The following is a 22,343-nucleotide window of genomic DNA, read 5'->3' on the forward strand; positions in this document are numbered from 1 at the left end:
AGGACCTTTCTGTAATGACCATCCAGACCTCTCCGTCAAACTAAACAAGACGACATTTCTGTTCCCTTTGTTTTCGTTTTCCTTTTTCCCAGTGAAGAATATTCCTACAACGGCCAGGACCAGGTCCAAAAAGAGCACTCTCCAATCAGAGCAAGTGGAAAAGGCAGAATGTAGTAAATGTTGAATGAAGAGAGAGAACAAACCACAGAGGTCCTCTAAAGATAAACACGCAGAGCTCTGAAGATGGAGGTGGTGGTGTGTTTCAGTTGGGCGGGGGGGGGGGGGGTCAGCAGAAACCAAAAAAACATTTTAAAATAGAGCCGCAAACCAGACAGAATGTAAATCTGCTCTTTGAAGGAAAAGAAGAAAAAGGTATTTAAGTAAAGAAAAAAAAAAGTATTCATTTCACCTCATTTACAGTTCCAGAAGCAGAGAAATAGGTCAGAGAGCTCGAGTCAAGTTGGACCGTTGAAATACAATTCCAAGTTTTATTTTCTTGAGTAATGAAACACAGGTTTTTCCACAAGACCAGAGCTCAATTATATTAGAACTCTTGAAAGGTTCATCATGTTGGGATGAAGGAATTCAACGCATAAGCAACATTTCATATAATTGTTTAATTGTATCAGCATGTTTCAGAAAACATAGGACAAGGAGAGCTATAGTATAAAAAGGTAACAATCCAGGTGAAGAACTAATATTTTATGATTAGATAAACAAAATGTAACACATTAGGCATGTGAAATATAGAATCTTAATCTTTGGGTTTTCCGTTAAACATTTTATTTTATTTTTGAATGAATTAAAAAATCCACATCGTGCTACCTGAAGGGAGAGAATGTTACTGCTCTAACAGTCATAAAATAAGAGCCTTTGTGTGGCAATTTAATAGGCAATACCTAGGCTAATCAATGCAATGTAAATGAAAAAATGAAGAGCACCTTGGCTGGGCAGGTGTCTAAAACATTGCCTTGGATTTCGACTGGGATTCTAATCCTGATTGTGGTATACAGACGGAGGCCTTTGGCGATCCAAATAACACACATTCGGTAATCCTTCTTTTTGCTCTTCAAGACCACAGTGATTAGGTGGTTTCTCAATGTTTTTTATGAAATAATCTGATAGGATAATCCAGATACCACAATAACTCACCTTAAATATACTGAAAAGTCTTGTTTGTACTGCCTTTCACCTTTCTAAATCCACCCTAAATCCATCCTTCTGATACCAACAAAAATGCTAAATATGACCTACTATCCCTGATTAAAGGTTAGATCAGACTACCAAATTGTTATCCATACCCAAGTTTGCTGACAGTTACTGTGAAGCAAACTTTTTTCACCAAAATGAACATCATGAAATTAGGAGAGGAGAAGAGGGGGCTATAATTGGGAGTTTTGAAAAAGTTAACTGAAAACGACTAGCTATCTGCCTGTAAAAGGAATGTATATACTGCACTGTATAAATGGGTTTGGTTAGAGCAAAAGATACGTCTCAAAAACATCTGAGGTACTCCAGAGTCTTGGGAACATGATCATCTTCGAGGTTTAAGTCTCTCTTTCACAGCTGGTGCAACATAGGAATTTGTTCAGGGTCACCAAAGTTGTCTTTTACAAAATTAACAGTTGGAGCTACAAAATAATAAATACAGTCAGAGTCTTTGGAACACAAGATTCTTTGTGGTTTTGCTGCAAAAAGTAAATTTGCTGTAAAAGTGGCTAACCATGCATATAGTAGAAAACAAAAAAGATTTAATTAAGGAATGTTTATTATATCGCTCAGATTTAGGAAGTACACTTCAATACTATGTTTAGTCTTGTTACGAATGGTTTTATAATTTGTTTCCATGTACTAAAGTAGTAAAGGTAATTTTAACAAAATTTCACCCAATCATTTAAATATACTTATATAGGCGCACCAACTCAAAATTGAATTACTCAATGAAAAAATTGCACTAAATTAATAAACTGAAGTGAGAGTGGAGAAAGCACACAGTTTTAGGCAGGTAATTGCCCGTCTCAATCACCCTGGGTAGCTAAACTAGCTTTGTAAAGTTTGATGCAGTTAAGCCAGTTATATAATCAGATGAAATGATATATAACCAGCAATTAATTAGTCTAGCAGGCCAGTGTGATTAGTTGCCATGGTCATGATCCCCCACTCAGACCTTGCATGCAGTGGTTGCTTGCCATGTCGTCAGTTGTGTCATCGACAAACAGCTATAGAATTTGACATAGTTCAAATGAGATGAAACACTTACCCAGGCATTATAAAACCCATCAGACCTCAACATGGTCTGAGAAGAAGAACGTGCCTCAACTCTCCTGCTCCCTTTTCTTGTAACTTAGACAAACCACACTGCTCCTGCCCATTGCCTGCATAACTTGAGCTGTGTCTTGTGTATTCAGGTTAATAAAGTAGCAACAAGATTAGCTATTTCTTGTTACAGCATTGTTGCAGGATTACTTCAATTGTTATTTTTACCCTTATCAAGACAAATGGCATCTGTCAGTTGTGTTATGGTGAATTTAAATGAACTTTTCTTAACGTTGATGTTCAAATATCCGCACCCCTATTTTGCATAATGTATGCTCCCCATTATGTTAAGAAGCAGTACACAGGGTTGTTAAAGCTACAGTAATGCATGAACACATTTATTCATCATGTTCAATAACAACATTCCATTACATCAGATTTAGCTTGGTTGCAAATGTCCAGATGTAATCCCTAGGTAATTGATTGAAGTTCTACTAAAAGTGTATGCAACATATTGGATTTTGTTCTCCCCCATGATCACCTCCAATAATGTCACCACTTAAAACAGCCCATTAGTATAACTGCATATGACGCTGTATCTTGAATATGGACCCTTTAAAGTTACAAGAGTATGTGGTTATGGAAGTTGAAACAACAAGCCTGTGTTCTCCTGTAGTAGGGAGCATGCCTGCAGCACATTCCACACACAACACTCACTTCCTGTCTGTAGCACTTACTCAGCACCCAGGAGGAAGAGGATGGGGACAATATAGACCATTGGTTGTTTAGCAAAAACAAATTACTTGAACAATCCTATGGGGCAAAATGTATGAAAAGGTAAAGCTACTAAATAATAGTGATTAGTTGTGATCAGAAAAAAAAGAAGAATTAAGGGGGTTAGAGTTGGTCTAACATACTGCACACTGGAGGGAAGGAAGGGAAAACAGTGACCCCAGTAAACAAAGGTATATCAGGCTCTCCAAATCTGCTTCACCGTGCTTGTTATATGGAAACACAACACATGTACACATGCACTCATACACGCACAGTTTGGTAATTGAGAGGAAATGCTTTCCCACACCTTAGTGAAAAAATATCCTAATTTTTATGAGAAACGTAATGGTCGTTTATGTCAACAGAGAACCACAAATAACTATACCACATGCAAGGTTTCCTACAGCACCAACACACAAGCGCTTCCGACATTTCCTGAAAGATCAGACCTTAAGCCATTTCAATTTGATGACGTAATTTTACTTGGAAGCACGGCTCAAACCAATACTGTTAATGTGTGAAAGTATGGGCAACATTTGTTGCAATTTGTTTCAAGGAATAGTAACAAACTGGGAGAAAAAATATGCCGTGTGGATATTTTTTTCTAATGTGGTTATAGTAGACACAATAATGTTTCTAATGGGGTTTCTAGCTAACGTTTTCTATCCGAAAACATTGCCTACTCTTCTTCAACTTAAAATATTCCCGATCACAGGTGACACTAACACTGAAACAATCATATACTCAGACCCACTTACGGTCCACTTTCATCAATTTATTTAAAAAGGAACTATCTATGATAGTTAACAGCCTTTTACATAACACAGACCAATGCGTTGGAAATTGTGGGTGAATATCAGCATATATGCCTGAATGACATCAACACCTTGTGAATATCAGGGAGAACAGATACTGGATTAATGTATTTTGTAAGGTGAAATGGAAAGAACGTACACTGACAAGGCAAGAGCTGACCTATGTATGGCTAAGTAGATATGGATATGTCATTACTACACTCTGAATGGTAATGGCAAAATCTTGCAAAATGACTCCTCAACGCTGAGAGCTGAGATGAGCAAAAAATATATACTGAGGACCTTTTAAGGACAGTTGGTCCTTTCCCTTTTGTATAGTGCAGATTACACAAGTTTCCAAGCAAGGAAAGGCAAAGATAATGTCACAAACAATAAAACCTGTAGTAAAAATATGCTGAAGTTCCCACACAATGATTTCATTATGGGCAAAACTCTGGGCCGTGTCCACTTCAGGACACAGAGTCCCACATCAACAAAGCCCTCTCATTCAATGCAAACAGAGCCAGATGTTACAATGCGGACAGTAACATGCTATGACCAGAGCATCCTAAACAAACGTAGGAAGGTTAAACCATAATTTGGTTAATTATGCATCTGAAAACAACCACACAAGAATACTCTTACTAGTGATAAAGGAAGGAATGTCTTAAAAAAATAAAAAAAGGGCTACAACAACCATGGGACTGAGTACATTCTGTAACACCGCCGATAAACACAAAGTTGATGAACAAAAGGCTATATATGTTTCACAAAAGGGGTTGTATGATCACACCCTGAACCACTCACATTAACTCATCTGACCTCACCTCGCATCCCTTTGAAAAATGTCAAAGGTATTCTTGGAGAGGAGGCATTCATACAAATGTGCTTGTATGAAGTGAGTCTGTCCCTCTCCAATGGCATGTCATTAGGCAATTTACATTTACACAGATTAAGTGTCTAAAGTGTTAAAAGGAAATTTCACTAGTTCTGCTAGACATTTTATAGATTAAAGAATGAGTAATGTTTTTAATACGTGCTTGCTTTTCTCCTACAGAAAAACAACAGCTGGTTTAAAAGGAATGTAGTGGATATCCAAATTATCCTTTTGTAGGATACACTCAAGAACCGTTAATCGATTAAGACATTCATGGCCACTTCTTTGGGTTGCGGAGCAAAGAACAGAAAAGTCATGGACAGAACTGACCTAACTAACTGGGATGATTGACCTTCACACCACGGCTGACTGTTTACATGGAGAACTTCTGCTATGATCATAGAAACCACTAGAAAACAACGTGTTAAGAAAGATGGTCTCTGCAAGCACACATGCGCGCACACACACAACGTGGCATACAGTATGTCCGGGAGACTGGGGTTTAGGGACGGCCTCTGGTTAAGTTGTTTTCCTGGAAAGGCAGGGATGAAATGAAGCTTTAAGGAATGCAGAGCAGTGAAGCAGCCATGGGGCCACAACCAGGAGGAGCCGAGCTGGAACTGTGCGTGCGTGGGGGTGTGAGAAAATGGAGAGGGGGTAACTTTAAAACCAGCTGCCACAATTCCTGTATAGAACACAAACGTCATCTTCCCTCCACCAAACAAAACTAAACAAGGACATTACATTAACAAATGGTGCATCCTCAAGATAATAAAGCTTACTTTAATATCTTGGGGGGGGGGGTCTACTTCAAACACAAAACTTTACTTCACAGCGTGTTTGATAAATGAGCTCCAATTAAACAGGCATGTTTATAATAAAGACCAGGATTATCTTGGGCACACACATACACAGAAGAGAAGGTTGGAGCTTGAAACAACATTAATCAGACGTTAGCTCAGTATAATCAAGACAGTACTGAAATGAAAGAGAAAATAATCAAGGAAGAGTAGAGCAATCAGAATCCCACTGACTACATCCTCCTACCCAACAGGATGAGAAAAATCGGTCAAGACAGAAACCCCTTGTTTTGTATGCTATTAGTTTGGCTTCAAACACTTTTTTTATTGAATAGGTTATCTTGTGTTGTAAATGTTCCCTATGTGGTCTTGTTTGGCATTCTCTAGCTTTAGACCCACTGTCATCTGGTCAGACTGATGAAGTTTTCTTTGATTACATAACTCTGGAATCTCCTATAAGCATGTTTTGCAAAATGTCTTGATCTCATTCTTTTGGCAGTCCAAGGAGATCTCATTAGAGATTTACACACAAAGCTGTTGTTTAACTGTTCACTAACAGGACAGTGACAACTTTATTCCTACCTGGAAAACTGTAAGACTGAATGAATATTCACTTTTTATCTCTGACAAATCATGGACTAAAGTTTTTTAGGCATTGTACTTACAGACTATGACATATTGAGTAAAAACACATTTTTTCATCACATTTAATTAGGTTTATTAACCATAAACAACTTTTCCTGATATTTTGGTCTCACCAAGGAGTTACATAACGAATGTTTTCAACAGCTAACGACAAGGTTGATTAAAACGTTGAGGCACTTTATTACTTTCTCACACACACACACTTGCTCATAGCGACTCTTATTGGTCGAGTTGTGTACACACTTTTCAACTGCCGACCATAGTACAAACGGTACTGATGCATGTCTGGTGAATATGGCTGGATTTGATAAACTACTGTTACATGGACTATTGTACTGTGTAAAGATGTTTTAATGCATTTAATACTGATTGACTCAACTTTCCACCGCGATGTCCATCCTAAAATATGATATTAACTGACATACGCTAGTATCCGTAGCATCCAACCACCAAAATGTATAATTACCTTACTGTGATTAAAAGTTTTATTTTTATTTCTTTTGGACAGAACAATGTCAGCGAAAATAGTAAGTGTAATAGAGTAGCGGAACATCAGATATTACAAAAACAAAAAGGCCCACACATTAGCCTACTGGACAATTAAGTCAAAAGCGAAAAAACTACTTTGCACACACAAAAATTCTAATAGTCTACCATTCAAAGGGAAACCATTTTTAAGCATTGTGTACTGTCATTCTAACGAATACAAACCTTTTCACAAAAGTTTTAAAATTCATCAAAACAATGATTCGGTAATACTGTCTTTACCTAATAACATGATTTCCAGTTTCTTGCGGTCCACTCGAAATCTCTCCTCGGTCCACTCCGGGTCTGGTAAGGCATGGGGTCCATTCAAATCATCCTCGGAGCCGGGTACGGGGGAGTCAGTACTGCGTTCACTATTCGAGCCTTGGTCCGACTGCTGCAAGTATCCGCTCAAGGAGTCACACTGGGCAGCCATTGCGCTGCACAGCAACGTTTCCAGTGGCCACTGCGTTTCGAAATAACTGTAATCTATCAATTTGTGGATTTTAGAAACTAATAAACCTTATTTATAGATCAATTTGAGATTGTGTTCAGACTCATTCTTGCGAAGTGACTTTTTCCTCGACCGATTCCTTGAGCCCCAGTTTTCCCCATTGAGTGGCGCTCTAAAAATAGTCTACGATCACACGGTTTTCTTGCTGGATCTAGAGAACACAAGTAAAAGTTTTACGTGTCAGACTCAAGACTAAGAAGTCTGACTCCTCCCAAATATAGTTTCTAACATCTAGGTCTAGCCTTTTCCTTCCCCTTGTCCCATTGAAACCTTTTCAGATCATAATCATGGTTTATCATCTGTGGTTAAATTGGGATTTGAAAGGTGGGGGTGCCCTAAATTGGGATTCTGGGTGGAAGACAGGAAACGTTTTATTTGCCCTTTAATTACAGGTCATATTAGGCTCCATGAGACCAGAATAATTTGAATAACACACAGGAGGACATCCACAGTCTACTCTGACTGCATTTACACTCTCAGCAAAATGTTTATTTATTGTTAAATCATTTGTAAAACAGTTGATATTGGTCAAGGGGGCAATTAATGGCCTTGAGAATTAGAAAATATTTTTCAAATTGAATTTGCCTACCAATGCAAAGGATCTCCTTGTACCACATGCGTTAAATTTAGTTGACATCTATCTAACCGGCATTGTCACGTTTGGCACAAATCCTTTCCCAATAAAAACAGGAGTGGGAAAATTGAATACTGCTTGTAGGGAGCCATAGCAAGCATGTAGTGAACACTTTGGCCAGGAGATGGGTGTGCAGGGATCAGTTCTCTCCCAACAGTTTTGCAAATTTCCACAAGGTAACCATTGGGTTATGGGTAAACTAGGCAGATGAGGTGCTGTCTCCCCTCACCACTTTCAGGAGGCCGTCAGGGAGTCCAGGACCCAGCTGCACAGGGAAGTGTTCAGTCCTGACTGTAGTAAAGAACACTGGTCTTGAACACCGGAGCTCCAGTGTTGATTAACAACATTGTGACATGGATTTTCTTCTTGTATTGGCCATGTGGACAGAAATCATGATTGCATTGTTTGTCGGTCTGTCGGGGCAGTACGTGAAATGGAATGAAGGCCAGTGTCTAGGATGATGGTATGATGATGTGAGCATTGACTTATTGTGGTTAGCTTATTTTTGGTGCATTGTGAACGCTCCAAAGGAATTCTCCATACTTGAAGGGCTTTTTTCAGTTTTCTTTATATGCAATGTGAATGTAAAGTACAAGGCAACTGAAATAAAATGTTCCCTACCTAAAACCAACACTTTGGTGCCATGAAGTAAAACAACATTTATCTGGCATCTTAAGGATGGGCTTATAGTAATGGCAAAAACTGTACTCTGGACTGTACTGTGGTGTAACCATTTACATGAAGAAATGTTGGTCTTACCAATAACCTAGCTTTACCTTCTAATTCCTTCTATTTATAGTGAGGAAAAAAAAATATTTGATCTCCTACTGATTTTGTACGTTTGCCCAATGAAATTACCAGTTTATAATTTTAATGGTAGATTTATTTGAACAGTGAGAGACAGAACAACAACAACAAAATCCAGAAAAACCAATGTCAAAAATTTTATAAATTGATTTGCATAAGTATTTGATCCCCTTTCAATCAGAAATATTTCTGGCTCCCAGGTGTCTTTTATACAGGTATCGAGCTGAGATTAGGAGCACACTCTTAAAGGGACATTTTTTTCCCTCACTGTATACCAAAGCATCCCAAGCTGAAGCTGGAAGAAACATTCTTGACATTTAAAGGAAGACAGTTGCCAAAACATTGACAGTTCTATTCAGTTGTACTGCAATCATACCAGAAAGGTAAGGCCTCATGCCACTTGAGTATTTGACCTGGCTTATGCTAAAAGTGCAGCAAAAGTATTCTTCTCAACTGTGTGTTTTCTATTCCTACTGGCTCATCTCCTTGTAGTTCTTGCAGACTCTTCCCATCCTATGGTCCCATCCCATCTCTTCCAATATTGTTTTCCCTGCTTGTACAACCCATGTGGAACATCTGGTGTCTTGCAGAATTCGGAACTATCAATCTGCTGAACTATCAACATGGATGAGTTCATCTTGGCCTACACTGTCCTTCTAACTCTCTGCATTATGGCCCTGACGGACCCAAGGATTACACAAGAAAACACTGACACTCCAGCTACTACAGGTGCTGGTCATAAAATTAGAATATCATCAAAAGGTTGATTTATTTCAGTAATTCCATTCAAAAAGTGAAACTTGTATATTATATTCATTCATTACACACAGACTGATATATTTCAAATGTTAATTTATTTTAATTGTGATGATTATAACTGACAACTAATAAAAAACCCAAATTCAGTATCTCAGAAAATTTGAATATTGTGAAAAGGTTCAATATTGAAGACACCTGGTGCCACACTCTAATAAGCTAATTAACCAAAAATACCTGCAAAGGCCTTTAAATGGTCTCTCAGTCTAGTTCTGTAGGCAACACAATCATGGGGAAGACTGCTGACTTGACAGCTGTCCAAAAGACGACCATTGACACCTTGCACAAGGAGGGCAGGACACAAAAGGTCATAGCTAAAGAGGCTGGCTGTTCACAGAGCTCTGTGTCCAAGCACATTAATAGAGAGGTGAAGGGAAGGAAAAGATGTGGTAGAAAAAAGTGTACAATCAATAGGGTTAACAGCACCCTGGAGAGGATTGTGAAACAAAACAAAGAGTGGACTGCAGCTGGACTCAGTGCTTCAAGAACCACCACGCACAGACGTATGCAAGACATGGGTTTCAGCTGTCGCATTCCTTGTGTCAAAGCCACTCTTGAACAAGACACAGCGTCAGAAGCATCTCACCAGGGCTAAAGACAAAAACGACTGGTTTTCAATTATAATCATCAAAATTAAAAGAAATAAACACTTGAAATATATCAGTCTGTGTGTAATGAATGTATAAAATATACAAGTTTCTCTTTTCAAATGGAATTACTGAAATAAATCAACTTTTTGATGATATTCTAATGTTATGACCAGCACCATGTGTTCCCATAGTCCAAGAGCATCAGGTTGTCGTTGGGATGGCACCGAACTACTCATCCCAGCAAAATGTTTTTCTCCCCACCCTTTGCTTATCTTTCTTTTGTGTCTTTTCAATACAATTACGTCAATGTCACGTCTACATTCAAATGTCATCTGTCGTCCAACAGGTTACTATCGAGACTTGCTGAATGAGCTTTACACCTCGATAAACTTATTCCAGGAGCAGGTTTGAGAAACACTGATCTAGATGATGTCTGTCGATTAATCTCCCTGCAATCCTCATCCAGGTCTCTGATCACTAATTTGTCCCCTATCTCCCTCTTTCCACCCTACATGCGCACCAGATGTTTTTGCGCTATGACAATATTCATTCTTTGTCTACTACTCTCCTAGGGATGGGCGATAACCCTGGTTTTCTTTTCAACGTAATACCAAGGCTAGTACCCCAATTCCAATACTTATACCTTTAAAAGTCTTCTTGGGTATACAAAAAGGGAATATTTGCTAGCATTCGCTCACCCTCCTCTGAACTCTTATGTACCTGATTTTTATGCATTACATGTTTCATCTTGCAGGTTTATTTACACAATATTGTAAAGTTGTTTGACACATCACATTTTGCTTCACTGCTGTTTGGTGGAGTGAAATAACTCCAAATGATGTGTCCTCTTCTTTCTGTCTTCCTTCTTTTTGATTGAAGCATAGCACTGGCAACCATGTTTGTTCAGTCCATCTCATTGTCTGACTGCATGATTCTCTTTCTCTGCAAACCTCAGTATAGACTATATGAACAGTGGAAAGACAGGGCAGTAAGAGAAGTACTGCTACATTTCATTTTTTTTCTATCCACTTGTATCATGTCTGATACAAATTCAAGTTCATAAAAGAAAAGGTTAAAGAAAGCACCTTGAATCGATATTTTTACATTAGCTCCCATATGCTAAATCCTTGTCACTGATTCTGCCTTAATTACATTACACAGACTTTCTGACATTGTTTAGAATAATTTTTTAATTGACAGTCATTTTATTAAAATGTCTTCCCTGGTTGACAGAGACCTGTCAGGCTGCCTCCAACCTATAAAGATTTCCAGTATGTCCAGTTCTAAATACATTAAGATGTAAAATATGTTTGCCCATGATAAACAATGTAAATAAAACTGAATGCAGTACATAGTTAAATATAACATAAATAAAGGGTTGTTCTGTCACATGACAAAAAGTTCCTTTTACATATATATGTATATGAGGATGTGTTTTCAGACATAAATGAACAATTCCAGGTAAAAGTCCAAGGACATAGATTTCTTAGGAGGGGAACCTCTACTTGATAACTAACATCGCCCTCTTGTTAGGTTGATGATTGCAGCCATAGCTTCAGCGTATCAAGTATTAGAATACCAAGTTTCACAATTGTATCATAAAAATCACCATTGTGCTGATATTTATTTGGTTCTTAACCACTAAATTAAGGGAAATTACTAAAACAAAACAAGAAACGCTGCTAACCATGAGCATCATGGTTTGAAATAATAGATTTGCAATCACGTGTTTGTTACAATATTACCGGATGTGTCGGATATGTGATTGGACAATACAAATGCATGGTATTATTGAGTACTATCATATGTTTACTATCAACATTTCTTCCATCTTTAATTCGAAATGCTGTAATTCCAGACCGCAATGCCCTCTGGAATGAGAAATTTGTTTGATTGTTTGGTGTGCCTAAATCCAAAGTGACACTTCATGCTAGTAAATTCAAATTAAGCAGAAATAACACTGGTGGAGTTCTATTTAGAAACCTATATTTTAACAGGGTAAAGACCCATTACGTCATCTGGGGGATAGGAGGACCCTTTTTTACGTGAAACAAAAACAAATCTGTGCGGGCGGGCGGCTTGTACACAACAAAGAGTAACCCACATAATAGTACACCCACATGAAAAAGCAGCCCTGAAATGAGCCTTGGGGACACTGCTGTCTCACGACTGATGTTTGAGCACCATAGCCCAGATTCCTCTGCATCATCAATTCAAACATCAAACATCCATAACCCTTGACCTAAAAAGGAGAAAAAGAACCACAACCCTAACCTTAAAATAGGCAGCTTTGCAATGCAAATGTTGGCTAATTTGCATTAAATATAACATTTTACACAGGACATTTTTTAGGGCTTTAGCACAGTCTTTTCCATAGTAACTTAGATATTTTAGGTAAGTGTTATGCTCAGTATATCTTTTTAATTATGTAAGAGTATTCAGAAATGTTTGTTAACTGCATTTGCACTTTAGGCCTATGGAGTATTAACTGAACTCTCCCTGCTGTGAGGGGAACAGTCATTTGATCACCCCCATTGAAATAACCATGCTCTTTCAAAGACACCGTTCTTTCTTTAAAATGGACTCTACCGGTCTCTACCTTTCCTACCAGCAGAAAGAAAATGAAGTTAAGGTGCAGCAGGTGAGTTGGGGAGGGGGATGCAATGCTCTCTGTTTAAGAGTTTTTTTTGTCAGGCATTTATCATGCTTCATTTGACAGATATGTGTGAAAAACAGAGTTGTAGCAGAGCAGTGGGCCAGATTCAAACCCTCGCTGGACCCCACCTAGGTCATCGGCTCTAACAGTTTAAATAGCCTAACATTTGTAATTTTCTCTTCTGAAACTGTACAATTTGACAAAGATTTCTGCAGGATGATCACATGACTGAAATTTCTCATCGTTACCATCATAGGTCTTTCTGTGCATGGAGTCAAGTTGAATGCTTAGACTCAAGTCAGTATGTCTTTTCAAATAATTGGGAACTACAGTAGCAAGCAGAGAAGAATAAATTAAGCATTGCACCAGGCCATTATCTGAGCAGGTATTGATTTGAAAAAAAAAAAAAACAACAAGCAATCCTTTGGCACATCCGGTCAGATTAGCATCCTTTTTCAGATTTGGATTGAACTGAGCAAGGCTCTTCTGTATAGGTGTGAAGAGACATTCTGCCATCTAGTGGTGATGACAGAAAAAGCATCTGACCTTTTCAAAATGATGCTGTCCAGACCAGAATAAGCTTGAGCACAAACCTCCAGACCGTAATGTAGATCTGAAAGAATCTCTTTGGTAAAAAGAAATAAAATACAACTAACATTTAGTTAATACTGTTTAAATAAAACCCAAACATTATTTGACTAGTCCACAAGCTTTCTGATTTTGTCATGACACAAACAACTACATCGTTTGGGGTCTGCTCACACCATGCCAAGACATAAAGCTGCTTTTCAATACTTCATTTTTTTTATTCAAAGAAAAAGAAAACATTTCATTCATATTGTATGTATATATTTCATAGAAATCTGAGTCTAATTTGCCAAAGGCGTGCACACAGACTAAAACTTTCATGCACCAAATTTCACCTTTCCTGCAAAGTTTGGCATTTAGTGTACAGTACTCCACATAAAGCTCAGATCATGCGTGCGTACAAACTCAAGCGGTTGAAGTAGTGTTGAAAGCCCAAATTGGGAAAAACTGAGCCATTTGATCAATGGGAATTGCAATGGTCATCGGAACATGGAAATAAAGGCTAGCCCTCTTGGTAGAATATATGCTTTTAACATTCAAAAAGAGATTGCATAGGAACATAAATCAATGTGGTTTCTTTTATTGAATTAACTGGTTTATACCTGCTACTAGACCTACAACAAATATCACCATTAAACCACGGCTCATTCAGCCAATCAAAATCAAATAGATTAGTAGCATCAACCTATGCCTGTTGGACAACTGGACGACTACACCATGTTATCCTATTCAATCTAAGAGTCCAAATTTGAAGATACTGTGCCTCCGTTATTATTGGCGCAGTAAACAATCTTCATTCGGCTGTGTATTCCAAAACTTTGGATAATAAATAAAATAATTATCAGTGTAGATTTTCAGATTTATTTGAGGAGATCTGTAGTACACAATGGTTCCATCATCTAGAAATGCCAAATCTTTCATACATATTCACCTAAATGCATAAAAAGTACTGGGACAACATAACAGAGCATTCAATGTCAATTCTTGATACTACACGTAGAATTTACTTTTGGAGTCTGCTATTGTCTGTCAACACAAAGACCAATGAAGTGTCAATAAATGTCAAAGAAGCCATTACTAGGCAGAATAAAATCCAAGTAATCTTTCCAACATGAAAGCTTACCAAAAAATACATTTGGAACATCATTAAAAAAAGAGGGAAAAAGCACTTTTGACCTCAGTAATCACAAACCTGATAAGCCAAGGAAGACCTGCAAAGGTATTGTTGACCGTTAAGACTAGGATGAACCAGGTAGATTGTAAGATGAGAAAAAAAGCAACAGCCAAATATCAGCAAAATTCCTGATCAGTAAAATATTTTGGACAGGGTGTAATGGGTGCCACTGGAACTCGCTCAGTTGTATAGTTTTATAGATGTTCCTACTGATTAGACAATAGCTGAAAACAACATCATGGCCTCTAGGCAGTTTTTTAAGGCTAAAAACTAAATAGCGGTTGACCGGTCAAATTGAGATCTTATTGAATATGCCTTGCTGAGACTTCAGGCAAATTTTTTTTACTCTAAACAAATTATTGAAGAGCGCAGCAGTTCAGGCCTGGCAGAGCACCACCAGTGAAGGCACCTAGCGTCTGATCTAGTAAACGGGTTGCAGACTTCAGGCAATTGCAGAATACGCAACAAAACAAAAAACAATTGCTTCATTTGGACACAATATTAATCTGTCCTATTAAGTTTGTTGCCCTGAAATGTAGAGACTGCGCATAAAAACGTATTTTAAATGGTTAAACCAATATGCATACAAAGAATTATATAAAAGCTGAAAATCTAAACTTTAACAACACTGTAATCGTTTGATAAAAAAAAAAATTGCTTTCTGTCCCAATAAGTAGAGTACAATAATCTTTCAATAATCAAAATATTGAGGAACAATTAAAACTGTCCATAGAGTTGAGTAGGATTATTAACTTAAAACCGTTCAAATTGTCAGTCAGTCATAGAAAATGCATGGCCAGTGCTTGGCAATAGAAGTGTCATACATGTTGACTCACAGCAAGATCAAAACCTTCTGGCCACACCACTACATAAACTTGAGTTTGTCATTGCTCCTTCTTTGAGAAACAGGATAGGGCAAGATTCTAACACTACAAAATCACACAGCAAATGAGAACATTGGTTACCATAAAAGGTAAATGAAGGTAAATTAAGTGGGGATGTACCACTCATTCAAATGAGACCCCTCAAAACACAGGGCAGTAACTAGAAAGAAATCGATAGGTAGAAGAAACAATGTGGTAGTGTCTATAATTTACCCACTGATTTGCTAAGAGTAATTGGTGCCATAAAGCTTTCAATAAATATCGTAATTCCCTAAACCCCTAAACGGCCCAGGGGAGGAACTCAAAATACATTGTATTATGTCTAAGATAATCAAGACAAATATTTATTGTTTCACTTTTTAATGCAAAATAATAAAAATAGATTCAGTATAGCTTTATACTATACAATAAAAATCTCTAAAAGGAAAAAAGAATGTACCTATACGATGGGAGAATGGATTCAGAATTGGTCTGTTCTTTCTTTATGGGCCATCTCAGCAATAAATGAATAATAATTTATATAACATTGGGAATGTCAAACAAAAGAAAATAATGAGGGCAAAGCATAAAACCAGTTAATGTGGGCATAGAATGTGCTTCCCATGTAAAACACTTCTTCAACCGTAAGGATGGGGGGTAGCAACAGTACTTTCAGAGGTGTCCAGGAAACTTGCTTAAGCCTTTTCTCAAACTTCAGTCCTTTACATTGCATACTTTTGAGTCCAATCTCTTGCTAATCTGTTGTACCTGTATAAACAAAACAAGACATTGTAAACCAGGATTATCAAAGACTCATAGCAAGTTACTCCAATCAAATTCAACTAGCAGGTTTAACGTGGCCAAAGTATTAGACCGTAGATGTGTGGTATGTTTCAACTTTGTGAAGAAATGTTCATTCTATGACATTTTATTTTTGTGAGTCCACTTACTTTTCTTTATCCTGCTTGTAGATGTGTGCTATGTCTGGAACTAGGGGATCATCTGGGTTTGGGTCACACAGCAATGAGCATATGGACAATAAAACTGCAAGAACACAAATGGTGATAGTCAGGATAAGTTTACTTTAACATTAAACCAACACATTTCCATTGTCAAAACAACGCATCAGACTGAAAATGTAAAAAAAAAAATCTGACAGACGGATTTTGCAAAGGTTTATATCTGAAAATGCTACTAACTGCAATGCTTGTATGAGATAAAAGGCATGTATGCTTACAAAGCGCAAAGGTCAACAAGTTTCTTACCTTTCGAAACTGTAAGCGCTGGAGACCACTGTGACCTCAGAATGTCCAGACAGATGCTACCATTACTGTTTATGTTTGGGTGATAGATTTTTGTTGTGAAGGCTACCTATTGAAAGAAAAAGCATGCAAAGAAAAAATCTCTGTTGAAGGTTCTGTAGATTAGGGCTGGACAAGAATTCATTAAACATCGTTATTGAGTTTAAATAATTAAATAACGAAGATAAGGATATATCGCAATATTGCTTATTTCGCTTTGTGCATATTTGATACAGAAAGCTTTCCCAAGCTTTATCCGGTAATCGTGCTTTTATAGTCCATTTTTAAAAACATCCGGGCAGATAACCAGAGGACAATATGGGCAAACCCATTAGCAGCTCCCTACTAGCTTTCACACCTAGCTGTGTTATATGGTTCATATGAGGACTACTAGTGAAGGAGTCTGCCATGACCAATACTGGAGTCGTTTCTACAGACAGAGGTTCAAGCCTCTCCTGGCCCCCCAGCCCCCCAATTAGTTAATAAATTGATTCAGGTATGCTAGCTCTGGGATTCATCTAATTGATGGAATGGCGGGGGGTTCCCCAGGAGAAGGTTGAAGGTCTACGGATTAAGCAATTGACACCAAGAGGGGAACTACCACTTCTGAAATATGGAACAGGTTCTTTCGTTTTTTCCTGCTGTTTTTTAAAGAGCAGGACAAAACTGTCGGCCAAATATGCCGAAAAGCAGTACAGACAAAGACTGGCGATACCACCAAAATTGTTTCTCATCTGAAACATTTTCATCCAGTTGAGTAAACAGACATGACTCTGGCACTTCTGGCACATCCGAAACAAAAACAAACCATAATAACAGTATATAAAGAAAAGAAAAGGTTGTGTTTTTGTAGAGTATATTTTAAGATAATGACGGCATAGATATACAAATGAATATATAGTCATTAATATAATATCAACAAAAAGTAAAGGAACATTTTGGGCCATATCGACCAGCTCTACTGCACATACAGGGAGGAATTCTGGAGAACAAGGGCCAGTGAGGTAAGGTGTATCTAACCTTTGGTGGTTTGAAGGGATAATCTGTGGGAAAGTGGATGGTGAGGAAAAATACCCCTCCCTGGTATGGACTGTCAGTCTGAAAGAGGTGTTAAAGATTAAAACAGTACTGTGAACCATAAAAATAAGAAAAAGCATTGTAAAAGCAAACATCTAAGCCTAGTTAACTTGGATTCCAATGTGTTATGTCATAAGGTGCAAAAAGGTTAATCTAATCCATCAGGCTAATGAGCTTAATTTACTAAATCACATTTAGAAACAACAGTGATAACCTAGAAAATGGCTTACAGGTCCCATGATGGTGGCTTGCCAATGAAACACTAAAGGAAAGATGACAAATTAGAACACATCATATTAAACCATTATTGACAGTAACAAAATGTAAAAGGCAAACAACCAGGAGTGGACTGAGGTCAATACCCCTGAATCTCATCTGGACAACATCTATCTGCGTGTGGAACGGACAGCATTTGAACTATTTTGCAGATATGAAGCAAAGGAGGATATAGCAATGTACAAATATTTGCTCAATTTTTATGCTCCAAATCAGTTTTAAACATAGCATTCCATGAGAGAGTAAGGCATTTTTGGCAGAATAAACTGATGTAGTCAAATTAAGAATATTACCCACCAATGTATTGCACGGTAGTCAAATAAAGATATCTGGTTGTAGATTAACGACTGGGACATTGTTTGCTTCCTCTAGCCATCTATCGTTATGCACTTATTCAATCTTTTACAAAAAAAATACAAGATATGTCTCTAGAAATGGCACAGTTCAACTAGTGATGATCATCAGTGATAACAAGGCTAGGAAATGTAAATTTGGTGCATGATAACTATTTATTTAGTTAAGACCACAACCTAGATAGTGATAGGATGGGCATATTTTTTTCCTTTTCCCTATTTTGCATATAGATATGCAATAGCTTTTACTGATTGCCCAGAGCATAAACATTGGGTGCAGGCACCATTTGGCTTGTAAACGTGCAAGACACTTATTTACAGTAGCACCTGGCTTATCTTATGTGGAATTTAACTCGCATTATCCACATGTAACCTCTCATTTTAAATCAAATCCATTGATTAAAATGGCGCTGAGGTCAGACAGAGAAGTTCCAGTTGCCATGAGTAGGCTACAGAAGAGTGCAATTTAGACTTGCTGAATAACTTTGCAGTGTAAATACATTCCCCTCATTAGATTTTCATCACACTGGCTAGTGGATGTTCTTGTGATGTTGGTATGTGCTACGAAGGGAGAGATATCTTATCAGTTAATGTAATTGGATGAGGACTAGTATGCTCCCAAAATGTCACATTACCCCTGTAGTATTAACAAGTGTTGTTTTCTTACTGTCTGTAAACAGTTCAGCGAATGAGATGGCATTTGCATTAGCCTACTGTGCACTGTCCTGCATAGGGTTTGACTGCCTACAGTGTCTGTTTTATTCTGTCTTAATACACATGCATTAAACCACTCTCCATTGCTATAGAAAAGACTACTAGAAAGACTACTCTACCTCCTTCCCCCAAAATTCTCTGAAAGTATGGAAGCTTGAAAATGACCACATCTACATGAATGCATGTCAGACCATGTTACAAAAGGTATCATACTGTGTGTATTATAATCTTCTAATATGATTTAGCGTAGGTTAAAATACTGTCAGATGCATTGCATTTCAGTTAATTTGAAGTTCTTGTGGAACTTACGGTCCTCTCCAACTGGTCCAGCTGAACATTGAGCTGGAGGGTCCCTTTGCAAGTCATGTAACTCCTGTCAAAAAAGAACAGGGTAGCACAGTGAATTCTGTTGAGAGAAAATTCTATACATATAGTGCATTGTTCATCTAACAATGTGGCTACTTTGAAAAGAAAGTGTGGTGGTCTATGGCTTCATGAAAATACAAGAATACCATAGCTATATCTGTAGATAGTAATTGGCCTCAATGAATCACAGTGCTCAATAGCACGAATACATAAATAAATACTATTTGTATTTTATGTTAGAAGATAAAGTTACACTGAAAAGTAGAACAGAAACATAAGTCTACTCCATGATGGTTGTTCCAGAAGCGTTTGTATTCAGGCCTGCAACACTGATCATCATTGTTAGACCGGAATAACTAGAACAGCAACATAGCTAAAGTTTACATTTCCAGTTAGCTACTGCAGCTGCCAAGTGTATCGTGTTGACAACAATAACTTTAATGGCGATTCCTATTTTGGTAACAAACGTTTGCAGTTAAACAGAACACACCGAGAACGTTAGAGTTAGCTATTTTAACATTTGCCAGCATGTGACATGTTAATAACAGTTATTGTTAGTTATAGTAGCCACACTTGCCGCGATGAAAATGTAGTTAGTATTTTTCAGCAAGCGACAGCTAACAAGTTAAACCAGGGCTGTTCAATTCCGGTCCAAAGTCAGGGCCGAAAAACTTAGATACGATTTGTTTGTTTTCTAATGTGTATCGAACGAGATACTACTGTAACATCGTTAGCTAACGTTAAATGCGCTCACTCATTTCTCACAGATCAGATTAGTCCCGGCATTATCAAAATAAGAGGATGAATATCAGAAATGTTTCGGCCCTCCTCCGGGACCGAAAGCCCGGAGTTAAACCATTGTTGACAAACTAGGTAGCTACACAGCTAACATTAATAGCCACAGCTAGCGAGCCGTATTGTGGAATTTCGTCAGGACACCGACCAACCTCTTATTAAGATGACGGCGACATTTTGTTATGTAAACACTCACCTTCTGTATTCTTTTCAAAGCCATGTCAACCCTCCTGCTGTAGGTATATGAATTTGCAATTGGAATCGGTCAGTTGTATGCCTGTTTCTCGGCGCAACTCACCAAAAATTGTTTAGAGAAATTTGCGATTTCTTTTGTTTCCGCTTTTTGTTCGAGGAAACAGACGAAACGTATTCTGGGGATTGTCGTTTTTACTTCGATCATTCTCACTTTAAAGTGACAGTACGTTTAAGGCAAGCCGTTTTAACGTAATCGTGTTCCAGCCTAAACGATAAAAGCTATGAGAACATGAGACAAACTCTTGAATTCCAGACTCAGGTAGCTTGAGTGGTGGTTGTTATATCATTAATCGTTTTAAAAAATAATGTCGATATTTATTTAAGCCCTTAATGCATTTAAATGCAAAAAAGTTACACAGTTAACCCTAAAACTGTTTATATTCTGTTATTTCTGGTAAAAAAAAATATATTAAGACATTCAAAACACGTCTTCAACTTATTTTTCTCTGTGTTTATTTAGTCACTGCCACAATTTTCTTTTGACTAGTTCAAATTATTATAGTCTCCAATCTAACTTCACTCGTCATAATGTAATTGTTATATAAATGAGTTCTCATTCAACATTTTATTATTCTTAATATAAAATGGTGGTTGGTATCAAAATCTTACTTTTTTACAAGCAGGCCTAAATTATTACATTTCTTTACTTGTAATTATTATTTTAATTTGCGAAAACCTTTGGCGTTATTTGGCGTCAAACATACATACATTTATCAAAATCATTGCTGCATACAGCCTAAATTCAAGAGGTTCAGGAAGTAAACGAAAATTCAGTTAGTGGACTTTTCTTCACCTGGTAGGCAGCACATTTTTGCCATGTTAGCAGAGTTAGCTAGGTTTAGGTGGATGTCGAGGAAGTGCTACTGACTTTTTAGATACTTATAGTCACACCGTCCGCAGCAGCTCTGGACGTTTTTTTAGGTACTACCGCTGTGACGTTTGTTTTTTACGGTATCATTTTGATTTGCGCGTGTGCATTTTGCGGCCAGTGCATAACGGCTAGCTCTGACGTTGTCGATGATCGACAGTCGATCGTGAGAAGACGAAGGCAGCAGTAGACAGGATTACAGGATCATTCCTAAAGATTAGAGCAGTGTTCCAGGTTAAGCAAAAAACAAAATAATAAAAAACATTGCTCAAAACCAGCACAAAATGCTTGAAAACTAGCCTAACTTGGTGCACAAAATGGCCTATTTTACAAGTGAACCCCCCGGAAACGAAAAGGTATATAGGCTATGCATGTGAAGCCGCGGATCCTACCTTAGCTGACGTCTGACTGTGAAAACAGCATAGAAACCCACAATACAGCATGTAAAGACAGAAATGGTGCGGCCGCGGTGAAGTTCAGAAGTAGCCAAAAAACCCGCCACCCGCGACCAATCAATTTTCACCCGCGACATTGTTTGAAAAGTAGACCAATTTGCATGAATACCGCGGATATGGCAACCATGGATTAGAGGGATGTGAGTGAGACGCTGAGGTGATTGATTAAAGGGAAATGATAGAATGGACAAAAAGCTTAGGTTGTCTATTATGTAGACTCCTACAATTTGTTTGTCTCATGTTCATTGGATATTTTATATCCAGTCAATTGTTTTATATTACAACATGTTAGACATACTTTTTGTACTGTTCTACATGAGACAACCATGGCAGGAATAGATCAAGTGCAATGTCCACACTCCACAGTACTTTTCTGAATGTTTTATCTGCCGTTAAACTAGCAGACTAAATACGTCAAGTGATGTAGAATCACAGAATAGTGTGTTTTATGATTCATCCTATACCCCTCCACATTTGCCTCCCACATTCTTTGTTGTCTCCTTGTTTTCACAGAAAAGTTAGAACTTGTTTTGAAGTATGAAGAATGAAATAATAGTGCCATAGTACATT

At 37.7% G+C, this 22,343-nt stretch overlaps 2 protein-coding genes across 11 annotated transcripts in view; both read right to left on the reverse strand.

The window, feature by feature from the left end:
* Positions 1 to 7,455, reverse strand: part of LOC105010548 (protein bicaudal C homolog 1-A) — a 75,374-nt gene extending 67,919 nt beyond the window's left edge. For 5 of the 9 annotated variants that reach the window (XM_010869897.4, XM_010869894.4, XM_010869896.4 and 2 more), the window contains exon 1: positions 6,915 to 7,452. In XM_010869897.4, coding sequence (XP_010868199.2) covers positions 6,915 to 7,107 — 193 coding nt within the window. In that variant the 5' untranslated portion in view covers positions 7,108 to 7,452. Of the gene's footprint in view, positions 1 to 6,914 lie in introns of all 9 variants that reach the window. The other 4 variants (XM_020047678.3, XM_010869899.4, XM_010869898.4 and 1 more) reach the window with 3 other exon arrangements.
* An 8,197-nt stretch (positions 7,456 to 15,652) lies between these two features.
* Positions 15,653 to 21,776, reverse strand: LOC105010549 (ubiquitin-conjugating enzyme E2 D4-like). Of its 2 annotated transcripts, none has more exons than NM_001303918.1 (7): positions 20,392 to 20,533; positions 19,344 to 19,407; positions 17,922 to 17,953; positions 17,635 to 17,712; positions 16,579 to 16,684; positions 16,264 to 16,357; positions 15,653 to 16,081 (listed from the first exon to the last, which is right to left on the reverse strand). In NM_001303918.1, exons 1-7 carry the CDS (start codon positions 20,413 to 20,415, stop codon positions 16,036 to 16,038), a joined length of 444 nt encoding a protein of 147 aa, NP_001290847.1. In that variant the 5' UTR covers positions 20,416 to 20,533; the 3' UTR covers positions 15,653 to 16,035. The 2 variants fall into 2 exon arrangements, with proteins under 2 accessions (NP_001290847.1, XP_010868203.1); XM_010869901.3 differs by lacking the exon at positions 20,392 to 20,533 and adding an exon at positions 21,711 to 21,776 and having other exon boundaries at positions 15,658 to 16,081.
* Positions 21,777 to 22,343: the final 567 nt, after the last annotated feature.

The sequence above is a fragment of the Esox lucius genome, chromosome 6, assembly GCF_011004845.1.
Source record: "Esox lucius isolate fEsoLuc1 chromosome 6, fEsoLuc1.pri, whole genome shotgun sequence".
NCBI lineage: Eukaryota > Metazoa > Chordata > Actinopteri > Esociformes > Esocidae > Esox > Esox lucius.